The sequence below is a fragment of the Pristiophorus japonicus genome, chromosome 6 (assembly GCF_044704955.1).
Source record: "Pristiophorus japonicus isolate sPriJap1 chromosome 6, sPriJap1.hap1, whole genome shotgun sequence".
NCBI classification, from domain to species: Eukaryota; Metazoa; Chordata; class Chondrichthyes; family Pristiophoridae; genus Pristiophorus; species Pristiophorus japonicus.
The window spans coordinates 127,457,020-127,475,588 of NC_091982.1; the positions used below are offsets into that span (position 1 = coordinate 127,457,020).

Sequence of the window (18,569 nt, forward strand, 5' to 3'; positions counted from 1 at the left end):
CTGCTCCAACAGTGCAGCATTCCCTCAGTACTGCTCCTCCGACAGTGCTGCACTCCCTCAGCACTGTCCCTCCGACAGTACCGCACTCCCTCAGTAGTGCCCCTCCGACAGTGCAGCACTCCCTCAGTACTGCCCCTTCGACAGTGCGGCACTCCCTCAGTACTGCCCCTTCGACAGTGCGGCACTCCCTCAGTACTGCCCGTCCGACAGTGTGGCGCTCCATCAATATGGCCCCTCAGAAAGTGCGGCGCTCCCTCAGTAAAGTCCCTCTGACAGTGGGGTACTTCCTCAGTACTGCCGCTCCGACAGTGCAGCATTCCCTCCGTACTGCCCCTCCAACAGTGCTGCACTCCCTCAGCACTGTCCCTCCGACAGTGCGGCACTCCCTCAGTACTGCCTCTCCGATAGTGTGGCACTCCCTCAGTGCGGCCTCTCCGACAGTGCAGAGCTCCCTCAGTACTGCCCCTCCGACAATGCGGCGCTCCCTCAGTACTGCCCCTCCAACGGTGCAGAGCTCCCTCAGTACTGCCCCTCCGACAGTGCCGCACTCCCTCAGCACTGCCCCTTCGACAGTGCTGCACTCTCTCAGCACTGGCCCTCCGACAGTGCGGCATTCCCTCACCATTGCCCCTCCACCAGTGCAACGCTCCCTCAGCACTGCCCCTCTGACAGTGCGGCGCTCCCTCAGCACTGCATCTCCGATAGTGCACCACTCCCTCAGCACTGCCTCTCCGACAGTGCAGCATTCCCTCAGTGCTGCCCCTCCGACAGTGCAGCACTCCCTCAGTACTGCCCCTCCGACAATACAGCACTCCCTCAGTACTGCCTCTCCGACAGTGGGGTACTTCCTCAGTACTGCCGCTCCGACAGTGCAGCATTCCCTCAGTACTGCCCCTCCGACAGTGCTGCACTCCCTCAGCACTGTCCCTCCGACAGTGCGGCACTCCCTCAGTACTGCCCCTCCGACAGTACAGCACTCCCTCAATAGTGCCCCTCCGACAGTGCAGCACTCCCTCAGTACTGCCCCTCCGACAATGCAGCACTCCCTCAGTACTGCCCCTCCGACAGTGTGGCGCTCCCTCAATATGGCCCCTCCGACAGTGCGGCACTCCCTCAGTACTGCCTCTCTGACAGTGGGGTACTTCCTCAGTACTGCCGCTCCGACAGTGCAGCATTCCCTCAGTACTGCCCCTCCGACAGTGCTGCACTCCCTCAGCACTGTCCCTCCAACAGTGCGGCACTCCCTCAGTAGTGCCCCTCCGACAGTGCAGCACTCCCTCATAACTGCCCCTCCGACAGTGCAGCACTCCCTCAGTACTGCCCCTCTGACAGTGCGGCACTCCCTCATTACTGCCCCTCCGACAGTGTGGCGCTCCCTCAATGTGGCCCCTCCGACAGTGCGGCGCTCCCTCAGTACTGCCCCTCCATCAGTGCAACGCTCCCTCAGCACTGCCCCTCTGGCAGTGCGGCGCTCCCTCAGCACTGCATCTCCGATAGTGCGCCACTCCCTCAGCACTGCCTCTCTGACAGTGCAGCATTCCCTCAGTGCTGCCCCTCCGACAATACAGCCCTCCCTCAATACTGCCTCTCCGACAGTGCGGCACTCCCTCAGTACCGCCCCTCCGACAGTGCGGCACTCCCTCAGTACTGCCTCTCCGACAATGCAACACTCCCTCAGTACTGCCTCTCCGACAGTGCGGCACTCCCTCAGTACTACTCCCCCGGCATTGTGGCACTCCCTCAGTACTGCCCCTCCGACAGTGTGGCGCTCCCTCAATATGGCCCCTCCGACATTGCGGCGCTCCCTCAGTACTGCCCCTCCGATAGTGTGGTGCTCCCTCAATATGGCCCCTCCGTCAGTGCGGCGCTCCCTCAGTAGTGCCTCTCCAACAGTGGGGTACTTCCTCAGTACTGCCGCTCCGACAGTGCTGCACCCCCTCAGCACTGTCCCTCCGACAGAGCGGCACTCCCTCAGTACTGCCCCTCCGACAGTACAGCACTCCCTCAGTCGTGCCCCTCCGACAGTGCAGCACTCCCTCAGCACTGCCTCTCCGATAGTGTGGCACTCCCTCAGTACTGCCCCATGACAGTGCAGCACTCCCTCAGTACGGCCTCTCCGACAGTGCGGCACTCCCTCAGTACTGCCCCTCCGACAGTGCGGCACTCCCTCAGTACTGCCCCTCCGACAGTGTGGCGCTCCCTCAATGTGGCCCCTCCGACAGTGCGGCACTCCCTCAGTACTGCTCTGAAGTGTAAGTCTGGATTTTGTGCTCAAGTTTCTTGGAGTGGGGACCTGAACCCTCAACTTTCTGACTCAGAGGTGAGAGTGCTACTTTGTGAGCCATGGACCCTCCCCAATGCCTGGATGGCTTTGTCAATAATACGGTGCCCAGAATTGTACCTTGTGCTCCACTTTAGAATGAAGCGGTATTCTGTTTTCTATTCCAGCTCTGCAGCCCAAGTTCTTATTTGGTCTCTTTATGTAGCCACACAAGGCCGCTGATGGCTCACTCTATCGATCCACCCTTACCCCAACTCCGCCTCCAGTGTCATGGTCTGCAGCTACTCTGCCACTTTCATTTGTCCACATTAAACCACATCTGCCTCTCATCGGTCGCGATCCCCAGTCTATCCAGGTCCTTCTCTCTTTGATCAGCCTGTTCTCAGTTCTTTCCAGTCTCTCCTGATTTGGTATCTTCTGCAAACTTGGAGATTTTGTTTCTGTCCCAGCTTCCAGTCAGTTCTGGATGTTGTATAAGCAGCAGCTCCAGCACTGACCCAAGGGCCCCTCCACATTCCCCTCCCATCACACACCATCCTAACTTGGAAATATATCACCGTTCCTTCATTGTCACTGGGTCAAACTCCTGGAACTCCCTCCCTAACAGCACTGTGGGAGCACCTTCACCACACGGACTGCAGCGGTTCAAGAAGGCGGCTCACCACCACCTTCTCAAGGGCAATTAGGAATGGGCAATAAATGCCGGCCCTGCCAGCAATACCCATATGCCGAGAACAATAAAAACCTCCATCCTTGCTGATTGAACTCCACACAGAACCATCCTGGTCAGCCAAAATACACTGCACTTCAGAAGAGCTCCAATAATGGTGGGACTCACCACCGGTTGGACCAATCTCTCACGTGGCACTCCATCAATCTTAACTTTTAAACAATTGGGGAAAGTTTTTTAACCTATTATTGATCTACATCTTAGACTTTTTAACAACCTTTAGAAACTTTTTAAACAAATTCGGAATTTTCATCAACTTTTAACTCTTAAAATAACATTGGAAGTGACCTTCTTAATGCCTGCCCCCCCAACCAAGCTTGCGGCCAACACTTTGCCGTAGGCAATTCGGCTTATACATCAGGGCCTGGACTCCAGTTGTCTTGGACCCCCTTGCCACTGGACCTTGCTCAGCTAAGCCCGTGTGGTTGCCGGTGTGCAGCGGCCACCCCACGTTAAAAGAACTCACGCACAGGCATCTTCCACTTCGTCAGTATGAAGTTCGGGACCTGGAACATCAGGACCCTCATGGACAATTCCAACAGCAACAGGCCGGAACGCCCCATCGCCATATTTTCCAGGGAACTCAGACGTTTTGACATTGACATCGCCGCCCTAAGTGAGACCCGGCGGGCAGGGGAAGGCCAGTTGAAGGAACCTGGTGGAGGTTACACCTTCTTCTGGAAAAGGAAACCAGAGGCAGAAGGCCGCCTTCATGGAGTCGGCTTTGCCGTCAAGAATGAGCTGGTCGACCGCCTCAAAGACTCCCCCTGTGGGGTTAACGAACGCCTCATGACTCTTCGTATCACCCTATCTCGGAACCAATGTGCCAATGTCATCAGTGCGTACGCCCCTACACTCGATGCAACGGATGACGCTAAAGAGGGACTTTATTCCAACCTCGAGACATCCTTGTCCCGCGACCCCACGTGTGACAAATTGATCCTCCTGGGTGATTTTAATGCCAGTGTTGGCAAAGACACAGCCCTCTGGGGAGGCGTGATTGGCAGAGAGGGGGTAGGGAAAGCCAACTCCAGCGGTACCCTACTCCTGACAAAATGTCTAGAACATGAACTCCTCATCACCAACACCCTGTTCCGCCAGAGGGACAAATACAAGGCATCGTGGCAACACCCTCGCTCCAAACAATGGCACCTGCTCGACTATGTCATCGTCCGAGCCAGGGATCGAAGGATGTGCGCATCACCCGTGCCATGACAGGAGCTGACGACTGCTGGACGGACCATTGCCTAATCCAATCCATCATCAACATTAACATTGCCCCAAAGCAGAAGGGGACAGCAGAAGTGCCCCGGCATTAACTTTTCCGTAAAAAAGTTAATGCCGGGGCACTTAGAGACCCAGCTAAGAGAGCACTATACTGCCAGTGCCTCGCAGACAATCTGGCGTGCCTTGATGACCCTGAGATGCTGAATGCCCACAGCGCTTGGTCTGCCCTCCAGGCCTCTATAACCAGTGCCTGTGAAGAGACATTTGGTCACTCAACCAGAAAACACCAGGACTGGTTTGATGAAAATGATCAGGAGATCGAAGAACTAATAGATCGCAAGCGCAAAGCATTTCTGAGCCTCAAGCAACAGCCCAACTCGGGAGCTGCAAAACAACATTACAGACGGCTCAAGGTTCAGGTCCAACAAAAAACTCAGGACCTAAAGAACAGGTGCTGGAAGCAGAAAGCACAGGAGATACAACAACTGGCCAACAGCCACGATATGCGAGGATTCTTCACTGCAGTCAAGGCCACCTACGGTCCAAATTCCCAAGGCCCCACCCCACTCCGGCCAAGAACGGTGAAACACTCATCAAGGACACCGAGGCTGTCAGGGCCCGATGGAAGAAACACTTTGAAGATCTCCTCAATCGAGACTCTGTCTTTGACTCGAGTATTTTCAACTCCATCCCACAGCATGCAACCCGCCACCAACTCAGTGAAACCCCAACGTTACACGAGGTAGGCAAAGCCATAAAACAGCTCAAGAATAACAAGGCAACGGGTGCGGATGGAATCCTTGCTGAGGTGCTAAAGTATGGCGGAGAGGCACTGTTGGCACAGATACATGACCTCATCTCTCTCATCTGGAGGGAGGAGAGCATGCCGGGAGATCTCAGAGATGCAGTGATTGTGACCATTTTTAAAAAAGGGGACAAGTCCGACTGCAGCAACTACAGGGGAATCTCCCGGCTATCAGCCACTGGGAAAGTTGTCGCTAGAGTCCTTCTCAATCGTCTTTTCCCTGTGGCCGAGAAGCTTCTCCCGGAATAACAAAGCGGATTTCGTCCCCTACGGGGCACAATGGACATGATCTTTGCAGCGCGCCAGTTGCAGGGAAAATGCAGGGAGCAGCGCCAGCCCTTATACATGGCCTTATTCGATCTTACAAAGGCCTTTGACACTGTCAACCGTGAGGGTTTATGGAGCGTCCTCCTCTGTTTCGGATGCCCCCAAAAGTTTGTCAACATCCTTTGCCTGCTTCACGATGACATACAGGCCGTGATCCTTATCAACGAATCCATTACAGACCCAATTCACGTCCTGACCGGGGTCAAACATCGCTCCAACCCTCTTCTCAATCTTCCTCGCCGCCATGCTCCACCTCACAATCAACAAGCTCCCCGCTGGAGTGGAACTAAACTACAGAACCAGCTGTTTAACCTACGCTGCCTCCAGGCCAGGTCCAAGATCACCCCAACCTCTGGCATTGAGCTGCAGTATGCAGACGACGTCTGCGTCTGTGCACATTCTGAGGCCGAACTCCAGGATAAATCAATATATTCACTGAGGCATATGAAAGCATGGGCCTTATGCTTAACATCTGTAAGACAAAGGTCCTCCACCAGCCTGTCACCGCCGCACAGCACTGCCCTCCAATCATCAAGATCCATGGCGTGGCCCTGGACAACGTGGACCATTTCCCATATCTCGGGAGCCTCTTATCAACAAAGGCAGACATTGATGCAGAGATTCAGCATCGCCTCCTGTGCGCCAGCACAGCCTTCGGCCGTCTGAGGAAAAGAGTGTTTGAAGACCAGGCCCTCAAATCTACCACCAAACTCATGGTCTACAGGGTTGTAGTAATACCCGCCCTCCTGTATGGAGCTGAGGCATGGACGATGTATAGAAGACACCTCAAGTCGCTGGAGATAGATCACCAACGATGTCTCCGCAAGATCCTGCAAATCCCCTGGGAGGACAGGCACACCAACATCAGTGTCCTCGACCAGGCTAACATCCCCAGCATTGAAGCACTGACCACACTCGATCAGCTTCACTGGGCAGGTCACATAGTACTCATGCCAGATACGAGACTCCCTCAACAAATACTTTATGCGGAGCTCCTTCATGGTAAACGAGCCAAAGGTGGGCAGCGGAAACGTTATAAGGACACCCTCAAAGCCTCCCTGGTAAAGTGCGACATCACCACTGACACCTGGGAGACCCTGGCCGAAGACCGCCTGAGGTGGAGAAAGTCCATCCGGGAGGGTGTTGAGCTCTTCGAGTCTCAACGCAAAGAGCGCGAAGAGGTCAAGCGCAGGCAGCGGAAGGAGCGCGCAGCAAACCAGCCCCATGCACCCCTTCCCTCGACGAATGTCTGTCCCACCTGTAACAGGGTCTGTGGCTCTTGTATCAGACTGTTCAGCCATCAAAGAACTCACTTCAGGAGTGGAAGCAAGTCTTCCTCGATTCTGAGGGACTGCCTATGATGATAATGATGATGACTCCATCAAAGTCATTGTTACATTTAATTCATTCCTAATTCCTATAATGGATGTTAACACCAAATCTTCAGTAACACTGAACAATGTTGGCTGGTTGCCCATCAAACAAGAACCAAGAGCCCAGAATCCTACTGACTCCACACACGTCATTTCCTCAAGGAAGCATTTCTCTCCTTGAGGCGTTGGCTTGCGATGGCTCATCCTCTACATTAACCATCCTTTAATGAGTTTTATTGCCTTGTCAATGTTGTACTCTTACCAAGTGTGGTTCTGGCAGGAGTCGAGTCTCTCTTGATCCAGAATGAGACCCAGGATAGGACGACAGTGAGTATACATGGGATGTAGGTCTGTATAGCAAAATATCCCATTCTTCTGGTTAAGTCAAAGAACACCGTCATCACCGTATACTCTCCTGTTAATAAACATGAAGAATAGAGGATCAATTCAAACAGACTTATTCTCAGCTCTGCATTCAAATTACCAGATCAAACATCTCACATTATTTCAGTTATCACTTGTACCTGTCATCTATGCAATGATGATAATATAATGAGTGTGTATTTCAGTTCAAAACATATTTCGGTTATATAGAAGTAGACGTTCAAATTAATCCCGATGGCTGAGCTCTCCATGTTGTAACCAAGCCCCATCACATCGAATCCATTCTTTCCTCAGCCCTCCGCACGACAGAGCTCCCCGTCTCCCTCCATCTCTCCGTCCTCCCAAACCCCGAGCCTGCTGTTACACATCTCCCTGATTTACCCTCCCTTCACCGATCACTGGGCTGGTGCCCTGTACTGCGAGCATTGCCTGCAGTCCTCTCATTAAACACTTTATTTTCAAACTTTCATTATTGGGAGGAGAGCCCGGAATCCACAGGTGGAACGTTTTGATGCTGCAGCAAAGCTGGCCATAAAACCACACTGCAGTCACATGGAGAAGGAAAGGTCATCAGTGAAAGCTGAAAATCTCAACATATAATACAGGCCCCAAATTAAAATGGGGCCCAGTTTTTAAAGGCTAAGAATTGGCGTCAGTTCAAAACACCCTTGAGAACAGAGATCCTGGCAGGGGTACAGTTATTGAATACAGAGAGAGTGAGAGGTATAGTGACCTGAATACAGACAACCTGTGTGGTGACCTGAATACAAAAGTGTGCCAGTGATGCCCCAGCCCAGTGTGGGCCCTGTTCCCTAGGCCAGTGTGGGAGCCCTGTTCCCCAGCCCAGTGTGGGAGCTGTTCCCCAGCCCACTGTGGGAGCCCGACCCCAGCCCAGTGTGGGAGCCCTGTTCCCCAGCCCAGTGTGGGAGCTGTTCCCCAGCCCAGTGTGGGAGCCCAGCCTCAGCCCAGTGTGGGAGCCCAGCCTCAGCCCAGTGTGGGAGCCCTCTTCCCCAGCCCAGTATGGGAGCCCTGTTCCCCAGCCCAGTGTGGGAGCTGTTCCCCAGCCCACTGTGGGAGCCCGACCCCAGCCCAGTGTGGGAGCTGTTCCCCAGCCCAGTGTGGGAGCTGTGCCCCAGCCCAGTGTGGGAGCTGTTCCCCAGCTCAGTGTGGGCCATGCTCTCCAGCCTAGTGTGGAAGCCCAGCCCCAGCCCAGTGTGGGAGCCCAGCCCCAGCCCAGTGTGGGCCCTGTTCCCTAGCCCAGTGTGGGCCCTGTTCCCCAGCCCAGTGTGGGAGCTGTTCCCCAGCTCAGTGTGGGAGCTGTTCCCCAGCTCAGTGTGGGCCATGCTCTCCAGCCCAGTGTGGAAGCCCAGCCCCAGCCCAGTGTGGGAGCCCAGCCCCAGCCCAGTGTGGGCCCTGTTCCCTAGCCCAGTGTGGGCCCTGTTCCCCAGCCCAGTGTGGGCCCTGATCCCAAGCCCAGTGTAGGAGCCCTGCCCCAGCCCAGTGTGGGCCCTATTCCCCAGCCCAGTGTGGGAGCTGTTCCCCAGCCCAGTATAGGCCCTGTTCCCCTGCTCAGTGTGGGCCCTATTCCCCAGCCCAGTGTGGGCCCTGTTCCCCAGCCCAGTGTGGGCCCTGTTCCCCAGCCCAGTGTGGGAGCTGTTCCCCAGCCCAGTGTGGGCCCTATTCCTCAGCCCAGTGTGGGAGCTGTTCCCCAGCCCAGTGTGGGCCCTGTTCCCTAGCCCAGTGTGGGCCCTGTTCCCCAGCCCAGTGTGGGCCCTGATCCCAAGCCCAGTGTAGGAGCCCTGCCCCAGCCCAGTGTGGGCCCTATTCCCCAGCCCAGTGTGGGAGCTGTTCCCCAGCCCAGTATAGGCCCTGTTCCCCTGCTCAGTGTGGGCCCTATTCCCCAGCCCAGTGTGGGCCCTGTTCCCCAGCCCAGTGTGGGCCCTGTTCCCCAGCCCAGTGTGGGAGCTGTTCCCCAGCCCAGTGTGGGCCCTATTCCTCAGCCCAGTGTGGGAGCTGTTCCCCAGCCCAGTGTGAGCCCTGTTCCCCAGTCCACTGTGGGCCCTGTTCCCCAGTCCAGTGTGGGCCCTGTTCCCCAGTCCAGTGTGGGCCCTCTTCCCCAGCCCAGTGTGGGCCCTGTTCCCCAGCCCAGTGTGGACCCTGTTCTCCAGCCCAGTGTGGGAGCTGTTCCCCAGCCCAGTGTGGGCCCTGTTCCCCAGCCCAGTGTGGACCCTGTTCTCCAGCCCAGTGTGGGAGCCCAGCCTCAGCCCAGTGTGGGAGCCCTCTTCCCCAGCCCAGTATGGGAGCCCTGTTCCCCAGCCCAGTGTGGGAGCTGTTCCCCAGCCCAGTGTGGGAGATGTTCCCCAGCCCAGTGTGGGAGCTGTTCCCCAGCTCAGTGTGGGCCATGCTCTCCAGCCCAGTGTGGAAGCCCAGCCCCAGCCCAGTATGGGAGCCCAGCCCCAGCCCAGTGTGGGCCCTGTTCCCTAGCCCAGTGTGGGCCCTGTTCCCCAGCCCAGTGTGGGCCCAGATCCCCAGCCCAGTGTAGGAGCCCTGCCCCAGCCCAGTGTGGGCCCTGTTCCCCAGCCCAGTGTGGGAGCTGTTCCCCAGCCCAGTGTAGGCCCTGTTCCCCAGCTCATTGTGGGCCCTATTCCGCAGCCCAGTGTGGGAGCTGTTCCCCAGCCCAGTGTAGGCCCTGTTCCCCAGCCCAGTGTGGGAGCTGTTCCCCAGCCCAGTGTGGGCCCTATTCCTCAGCCCAGTGTGGGAGCTGTTCCCCAGCCCAGTGTGGGCCCTGTTCCCCAGTCCAGTGTGGGCCCTGTTCCCCAGCCCAGTGTGGACCCTGTTCCCCAGCCCAGTGTGGGCCCTGTTCCCCAGCCCAGTGTGGACCCTGTTCTCCAGCCCAGTGTGGGAGCTGTTCCCCAGCCCAGTGTGGGCCCTGTTCCCCAGCCCAGTGTGGACCCTGTTCTCCAGCCCAGTGTGGGAGCTGTTCCCCAGCCCAGTGTGGGCCCTGTTCCCCAGCCCGGTGTGGGAGCCAGGCCCCAGCCCAGTGTAGGCCCTGTTCCCCAGCCCAGTGTGGGCCCTGTTCCCCAGCCCAGTGTGGGAGCCCGGCTCCAGCCTAGTGTGGGCCCTGTTCCCAGCCCAGTGTGGGCCCTGTTCCCCAGCCCAGTGTGGGAGCTGTTCCCCAGCCCATTGTCGGCCCTGTTCCCCTGCTCGGTGTGGGCCCTATTCCCCAGCCCAGTGTGGGCCCTGTTCCCAGCCCAGTGTGGACCCTGTTCCCCAGCCCAGTGTGGGAGCTGTTCCCCAGCCCAGTGTGGGCCCTATTCCTCAGCCCAGTGTGGGAGCTGTTCCCCAGCCCAGTGTGGGCCCTGTTCCCCAGTCCAGTGTGGGCCCTGTTCCCCAGCCCAGTGTGGACCCTGTTCCCCAGCCCAGTGTGGGCCCTGTTCCCCAGCCCAGTGTGGACCCTGTTCTCCAGCCCAGTGTGGGAGCTGTTCCCCAGCCCAGTGTGGGCCCTGTTCCCCAGCCCAGTGTGGACCCTGTTCTCCAGCCCAGTGTGGGAGCTGTTCCCCAGCCCAGTGTGGGCCCTGTTCCCCAGCCCGGTGTGGGAGCCAGGCCCCAGCCCAGTGTAGGCCCTGTTCCCCAGCCCAGTTTGGGCCCTGTTCCCCAGCCCAGTGTGGGAGCCCGGCTCCAGCCTAGTGTGGGCCCTATTCCTCAGCCCAGTGTGGGAGCTGTTCCCCAGCCCAGTGTGGGCCCTGTTCCCCAGTCCAGTGTGAGCCCTGTTCCCCAGTCCAGTGTGGGCCCTGTTCCCCAGTCCAGTGTGGGCCCTCTTCCCCAGCCCAGTGTGGGCCCTGTTCCCCAGCCCAGTGTGGACCCTGTTCTCCAGACCAGTGTGGGAGCTGTTCCCCAGCCCAGTGTGGGCCCTGTTCCCCAGCCCAGTGTGGACCCTGTTCTCCAGCCCAGTGTGGGAGCCCAGCCTCAGCCCAGTGTGAGAGCCCTCTTCCCCAGCCCAGTATGGGAGCCCTGTTCCCCAGCCCAGTGTGGGAGCTGTTCCCCAGCCCAGTGTGGGAGATGTTCCCCAGCCCAGTGTGGGAGCTGTTCCCCAGCCCAGTGTGGGCCCTATTCCTCAGCCCAGTGTGGGAGCTGTTCCCCAGCCCAGTGTGGGCCCTGTTCCCCAGTCCAGTGTGGGCCCTGTTCCCCAGCCCAGTGTGGACCCTGTTCCCCAGCCCAGTGTGGGCCCTGTTCCCCAGCCCAGTGTGGACCCTGTTCTCCAGCCCAGTGTGGGAGCTGTTCCCCAGCCCAGTGTGGGCCCTGTTCCCCAGCCCAGTGTGGACCCTGTTCTCCAGCCCAGTGTGGGAGCTGTTCCCCAGCTCAGTGTGGGCCCTGTTCCCCAGCCCGGTGTGGGAGCCAGGCCCCAGCCCAGTGTAGGCCCTGTTCCCCAGCCCAGTGTGGGCCCTGTTCCCCAGCCCAGTGTGGGAGCCCGGCTCCAGCCTAGTGTGGACCCTGTTCCCAGCCCAGTGTGGGCCCTGTTCCCCAGCCCAGTGTGGGAGCTGTTCCCCAGCCCATTGTGGGCCCTGTTCCCCAGCCCAGTGTGGGAGCTGTTCCCCAGCCCAGTGTGGGCCCTGTTCCCCAGTCCAGTGTGGGCCCCGTTCCCCAGCCCAGTGTGGGCCCTGTTCCCCAGCCCAGTGTGGGAGCTGTTCCCCAGCCCAGTGTGGGCCCTGTTCCCCAGCCCAGTGTGGACCCTGTTCTCCAGCCCAGTGTGGGAGCTGTTCCCCAGCCCAGTGTGGGCCCTGTTCCCCAGCCCGGTGTGGGAGCCAGGCCCCAGCCCAGTGTAGGCCCTGTTCCCCAGCCCAGTGTGGGCCCTGTTCCCCAGCCCAGTGTGGGAGCCCGGCTCCAGCCTAGTGTGGACCCTGTTCCCAGCCCAGTGTGGGCCCTGTTCCCCAGCCCAGTGTGGGAGCTGTTCCCCAGCCCATTGTGGGCCCTATTCCTCAGCCCAGTGTGGGAGCTGTTCCCCAGTCCAGTGTGGGCCCTGTTCCCCAGTCCAGTGTGGGCCCCGTTCCCCAGCCCAGTGTGGGCCCTGTTCCCCAGCCCAGTGTGGGCCCTGTTCCCCAGCCCAGTGTGGACCCTGTTCTCCAGCCCAGTGTGGGAGCTGTTCCCCAGCCTAGTGTGGGCCCTGTTCTCCAGCCCGGTGTGGGAGCCCGGCCCTAGCCCAGTGTAGGCCCTGTTCCCCAGCCCAGTGTGGGCCCTGTTCCCCAGACCAGTGTGGGAGCCCGGATCCAGCCTAGTGTGGGAGCTGTTCCCCAGCCCAGTGTAGGTGCTCTGCCCCAGCCCAGTGTGGGCCCTGTTCCCCAGCCCAGTGTGGGAGCTGTTCCCCAGCCCAGTGTGGGAGCTGTTCCCCAGCCCAGTGTGGGAGCTGTTCCCCAGCCCAGTGTGGGAGCTGTTCCCCAGCCCAGTGTGGGCCATGCTCTCCAGCCCAGTGTGAAAGCCCAGCCCCAACCCAGTGTGGGAGCCCAGCCCCAGCCCAGTGTGGGCCCTGTTCCATAGCCCAGTGTGGGCCCTGTTCCCCTGCCCAGTGTGGGCCCTGATCCCCAGCCCAGTGTAGGAGCCCTGCCCCAGCCCAGTGTGGGAGCCCGGCCCGAGCCCAGTGTGGGTCCTGTTCCCCAGCCCAGTGTGGGAGCTGTTCCCCAGCCCAGTGTGGGAGCTGTTCCCCAGCCCAGTGTGGGCCCTGTTCCCCAGCCCATTGTGGGAGCTTTTCCCCAGCCCAGTGTGGGCCCTGTTCCCCAGCCCAGTGTAGGAGCTCTGCCCCAGCCCAGTGTGGGAGCTGTTCCCCAGCCCAGTGTGGGAGCCCAGCCCCAGCCCAGTGTGGGAGCCCAGCCCCAGCCTGGTGTGAGAGCTGTTCCCCAGCCCGGTGTGGGAGCCCGGCCCCAGCCCAGTGTGAGCCCTGTTCCCCAGCCCAGTGTGAGAGCTGTTCCCCAGCCCAGTCTGGGCCCTGTTCCCCAGCCCAGTGTAGGAGCTCTGCCCCAGCCCAGTGTGGGAGCTTTTCACCAGCCCAGTGTGGGCCCTGTTCCCCAGCCCAGTGTAGGAGCTCTGCCCCAGCCCAGTGTGGGAGCTGTTCCCCAGCCCAGTGTGGGCCCTGTTCCCCAGCCCAGTGTGGGAGCCCAGCCCCAGCCCAGTGTGGGAGCCCGGCCCCAGACCAGTGTGGGAGCTCGGCCCCAGCCTAGTGTGGGAGCTGTTCCCCAGCCCATTGTGGGCCCTATTCCTCAGCCCAGTGTGGGAGCTGTTCCCCAGCCCAGTGTGGGCCCTGTTCCCCAGCCCAGTGTGAGAGCTGTTCCCCAGCCCAGTCTGGGCCCTGTTCCCCAGCCCAGTGTAGGAGCACTGCCCCAGCCCAGTGTGAGAGCTTTTCCCCAGCCCAGTGTGGGCCCTGTTCCCCAGCCCAGTGTAGGAGCTCTGCCCCAGCCCAGTGTGGGAGCTGTTCCCCAGCCCAGTGTGGGCCCTGTTCCCCAGCCCAGTGTGGGAGCCCAGCCCCAGCCCAGTGTGGGAGCCCGGCCCCAGACCAGTGTGGGAGCTCGGCCCCAGCCTAGTGTGGGAGCTGTTCCCCAGCTCAGTGTGGGCCCTGTTCCCCAGCCCATTGTGGGCCCTATTCCTCAGCCCAGTGTGGGAGCTGTTCCCCAGTCCAGTGTGGGCCCTGTTCCCCAGTCCAGTGTGGGCCCCGTTCCCCAGCCCAGTGTGGGCCCTGTTCCCCAGCCCAGTGTGGGCCCTGTTCCCCAGCCCAGTGTGGACCCTGTTCTCCAGCCCAGTGTGGGAGCTGTTCCCCAGCCTAGTGTGGGCCCTGTTCTCCAGCCCGGTGTGGGAGCCCGGCCCTAGCCCAGTGTAGGCCCTGTTCCCCAGCCCAGTGTGGGCCCTGTTCCCCAGACCAGTGTGGGAGCCCGGATCCAGCCTAGTGTGGGAGCTGTTCCCCAGCCCAGTGTAGGTGCTCTGCCCCAGCCCAGTGTGGGCCCTGTTCCCCAGCCCAGTGTGGGAGCTGTTCCCCAGCCCAGTGTGGGAGCTGTTCCCCAGCCCAGTGTGGGAGCTGTTCCCCAGCCCAGTGTGGGAGCTGTTCCCCAGCCCAGTGTGGGCCATGCTCTCCAGCCCAGTGTGAAAGCCCAGCCCCAACCCAGTGTGGGAGCCCAGCCCCAGCCCAGTGTGGGCCCTGTTCCATAGCCCAGTGTGGGCCCTGTTCCCCTGCCCAGTGTGGGCCCTGATCCCCAGCCCAGTGTAGGAGCCCTGCCCCAGCCCAGTGTGGGAGCCCGGCCCGAGCCCAGTGTGGGTCCTGTTCCCCAGCCCAGTGTGGGAGCTGTTCCCCAGCCCAGTGTGGGAGCTGTTCCCCAGCCCAGTGTGGGCCCTGTTCCCCAGCCCATTGTGGGAGCTTTTCCCCAGCCCAGTGTGGGCCCTGTTCCCCAGCCCAGTGTAGGAGCTCTGCCCCAGCCCAGTGTGGGAGCTGTTCCCCAGCCCAGTGTGGGAGCCCAGCCCCAGCCCAGTGTGGGAGCCCAGCCCCAGCCTGGTGTGAGAGCTGTTCCCCAGCCCGGTGTGGGAGCCCGGCCCCAGCCCAGTGTGAGCCCTGTTCCCCAGCCCAGTGTGAGAGCTGTTCCCCAGCCCAGTCTGGGCCCTGTTCCCCAGCCCAGTGTAGGAGCTCTGCCCCAGCCCAGTGTGGGAGCTTTTCACCAGCCCAGTGTGGGCCCTGTTCCCCAGCCCAGTGTAGGAGCTCTGCCCCAGCCCAGTGTGGGAGCTGTTCCCCAGCCCAGTGTGGGCCCTGTTCCCCAGCCCAGTGTGGGAGCCCAGCCCCAGCCCAGTGTGGGAGCCCGGCCCCAGACCAGTGTGGGAGCTCGGCCCCAGCCTAGTGTGGGAGCTGTTCCCCAGCCCATTGTGGGCCCTATTCCTCAGCCCAGTGTGGGAGCTGTTCCCCAGCCCAGTGTGGGCCCTGTTCCCCAGCCCAGTGTGAGAGCTGTTCCCCAGCCCAGTCTGGGCCCTGTTCCCCAGCCCAGTGTAGGAGCACTGCCCCAGCCCAGTGTGAGAGCTTTTCCCCAGCCCAGTGTGGGCCCTGTTCCCCAGCCCAGTGTAGGAGCTCTGCCCCAGCCCAGTGTGGGAGCTGTTCCCCAGCCCAGTGTGGGCCCTGTTCCCCAGCCCAGTGTGGGAGCCCAGCCCCAGCCCAGTGTGGGAGCCCGGCCCCAGACCAGTGTGGGAGCTCGGCCCCAGCCTAGTGTGGGAGCTGTTCCCCAGCTCAGTGTGGGCCCTGTTCCCCAGCCCACTGTGGGAGCTGTTCCCCAGCCCAGTGTGGGAGCTGTTCCCCAGCCCAGTGTGAGCCCTGTTCCCCAGCCCAGTGTGGGCCCTGTTCCCCAGCCCAGTGTGGGCCCTGATCCCCAGCCCAGTGCGGGCCCTGTTCCCCAGCCCAGTGTGGGCCCTGTTCCCCAGCCCAGTGTGGGCCCTGTTCCCCAGCCCAGTGTGGGCCCTGATCCCCAGCCCAGTGCGGTCCCTGTTCCCCAGCCCAGTGTGGGCCCTGTTCCCCAGCCCAATGTGGGAGCTGTTCCCCAGCCCAGTGTGGGAGCTGTTCCCCAGCCCAGTGTGAGCCCTGTTCCCCAGCCCAGTGTGGGCCCTGTTCCCCAGCCCAGTGTGGGCCCTGATCCCCAGCCCAGTGCGGGCCCTGTTCCCCAGCCCAGTGTGGGCCCTGTTCCCCAGCCCAGTGTGGGCCCTGTTCCCCAGCCCAGTGTGGGCCCTGATCCCCAGCCCAGTGCGGTCCCTGTTCCCCAGCCCAGTGTGGGCCCTGTTCCCCAGCCCAGTGTGGGAGCTCGGCCCCAGCCCAGTGTGGGCCCTGTTCCCCAGCCCAGTGTGAGAGCTGTTCCCCAGCCCAGTGTGGGCCCTGTTCCCCAGCCCAGTGTAGGAGCTCTGCCCCAGCCCAGTGTGGGAGCTGTTCCCCAGCCCAGTGTGGGCCCTGTTCCCCAGCCTAGTGTCGGAGCTCTGCCCCAGCCCAGTGTGGGAGCTGTTCCCCAACCCAGTGTGGGCCCTGTTCCCCAGCCCAGTGTGGGAGCCCAGCCCCAGCCCAGTGTGGAAGCCCGGCCCCAGACCAGTGTGGGAGCTCGGCCCCAGCCTAGTGTGGGAGCTGTTCCCCAGCCCAGTGTGGGCCCTGTTCCCCAGCCCAGTGTGGGAGCTGTTCCCCAGCCCGGTGTGGGAGCCCGGCCCCAGCCCAGTGTAGGCCCTGTTCCCCATCCCAGTGTGGGCCCTGTTCCCCAGCCCAGTGTGGGAGCCCAGCCCCAGCCCAAGTGTGGGAGCCCGGCCCCAGACCAGTGTGGGAGCTCGGCCCCAGCCTAGTGTGGGAGCTGTTCCCCAGCCCAGTGTGGGCCCTGTTCCCCAGCCTAGTGTGGGAGCTGTTCCCCAGCCCGGTGTGGGAGCCCGGTCCCAGCCCAGTGTAGGCCCTGTTCCCCAGCCCAGTGTGGGCCCTGTTCCCCAGCCCAGTGTGGGAGCCCGGCTCCAGCCTAGTGTGGGAGCTGTTCCCCAGCCCAGTGTAGGTGCTCTGCCCCAGCCCAGTGTGGGCCCTGTTCCCCAGCCCAGTGTGGGAGCTGTTCCCCAGCTTAGTGTGGGAGCTGTTCCCCAGCCCAGTGTGGGAGCTGTTCCCCAGCCCAGTGTGGGAGCTGTTCCCCAGCTCAGTGTGGGCCATGCTCTCCAGCCCAGTGTGAAAGCCCAGCCCCAACCCAGTGTGGGAGCCCAGCCCCAGCCCAGTGTGGGCCCTGTTCCCTAGCCCAGTGTGGGCCCTGTTCCCCTGCCCAGTGTGGGCCCTGATCCCCAGCCCAGTGTAGGAGCCCTGCCCCAGCCCAGTGTGGGAGCCCGGCCCGAGCCCAGTGTGGGTCCTGTTCCCCAGCCCAGTGTGGGAGCTGTTCCCCAGCCCAGTGTGGGAGCTGTTCCCCAGCCCAGTGTGGGCCCTGTTCCCCAGCCCAGTGTGGGCCCTGTTCCCCAGCCCAGTGTGGGAGCTGTTCCTCAGCCCAGTGTAGGCCCTGTTCCCCAGCTCAGTGTGGGCCCTATTCCCCAGCCCAGTGTGGGAGCTGTTCCCCAGCCCAGTGTAGGCCCTGTTGCCCAGCTCAGTGTGGGCCCTGTTCCCCAGCTCAGTGTGGACCCTGTTCTCCAGCCCAGTGTGGGAGCTTTTCCCCAGCCCAGTGTGGGCCCTGTTCCCCAGCCCAGTGTAGGAGCTGTTCCCCAGCACAGTGTGGGCTCTATTCCCCAGCCCAGTGTGGGCCCTGTTCCCCAGCCCAGTGTGGGAGCCCAGCCCCAGCCTGGTGTGAGAGCTGTTCCCCAGCCCGGTGTGGGAGCCCGGCCCCAGCCCAGTGTGGGCCCTGTTCCCCAGCCCAGTCTGGGCACTGTTCCCCAGCCCAGTGTAGGAGCTCTGCCCCAGCCCAGTGTGGGAGCTTTTCCCCAGCCCAGTGTGGGCCCTGTTCCCCAGCCCAGTGTGGGCCCTGTTCCCAGCCCAGTGTGGACCCTGTTCCCCAGCCCAGTGTGGGAGCTGTTCCCCAGCCCAGTGTGGGCCCTATTCCTCAGCCCAGTGTGGGAGCTGTTCCCCAGCCCAGTGTGGGCCCTGTTCCCCAGTCCAGTGTGGGCCCTGTTCCCCAGCCCAGTGTGGACCCTGTTCCCCAGCCCAGTGTGGGCCCTGTTCCCCAGCCCAGTGTGGACCCTGTTCTCCAGCCCAGTGTGGGAGCTGTTCCCCAGCCCAGTGTGGGCCCTGTTCCCCAGCCCGGTGTGGGAGCCAGGCCCCAGCCCAGTGTAGGCCCTGTTCCCCAGCCCAGTTTGGGCCCTGTTCCCCAGCCCAGTGTGGGAGCCCGGCTCCAGCCTAGTGTGGGCCCTATTCCTCAGCCCAGTGTGGGAGCTGTTCCCCAGCCCAGTGTGGGCCCTGTTCCCCAGTCCAGTGTGAGCCCTGTTCCCCAGTCCAGTGTGGGCCCTGTTCCCCAGTCCAGTGTGGGCCCTCTTCCCCAGCCCAGTGTGGGCCCTGTTCCCCAGCCCAGTGTGGACCCTGTTCTCCAGACCAGTGTGGGAGCTGTTCCCCAGCCCAGTGTGGGCCCTGTTCCCCAGCCCAGTGTGGACCCTGTTCTCCAGCCCAGTGTGGGAGCCCAGCCTCAGCCCAGTGTGAGAGCCCTCTTCCCCAGCCCAGTATGGGAGCCCTGTTCCCCAGCCCAGTGTGGGAGCTGTTCCCCAGCCCAGTGTGGGAGATGTTCCCCAGCCCAGTGTGGGAGCTGTTCCCCAGCCCAGTGTGGGCCCTATTCCTCAGCCCAGTGTGGGAGCTGTTCCCCAGCCCAGTGTGGGCCCTGTTCCCCAGTCCAGTGTGGGCCCTGTTCCCCAGCCCAGTGTGGACCCTGTTCCCCAGCCCAGTGTGGGCCCTGTTCCCCAGCCCAGTGTGGACCCTGTTCTCCAGCCCAGTGTGGGAGCTGTTCCCCAGCC

General features: G+C 61.8%; 1 protein-coding gene across 3 annotated transcripts in view; it reads right to left on the reverse strand.

The window, feature by feature from the left end:
- The window catches only part of LOC139265241 (gamma-aminobutyric acid receptor subunit gamma-4-like), a 707,225-nt gene that overhangs the window by 44,948 nt on the left and 643,708 nt on the right, over window positions 1–18,569 (reverse strand). For all 3 annotated transcript variants that reach the window (XM_070882172.1, XM_070882171.1, XM_070882173.1), the window contains exon 7: window positions 7,006–7,158. In XM_070882172.1, the coding sequence (XP_070738273.1) occupies window positions 7,006–7,158 (153 nt within the window). The remainder of the gene's footprint in view (window positions 1–7,005; window positions 7,159–18,569) is intronic.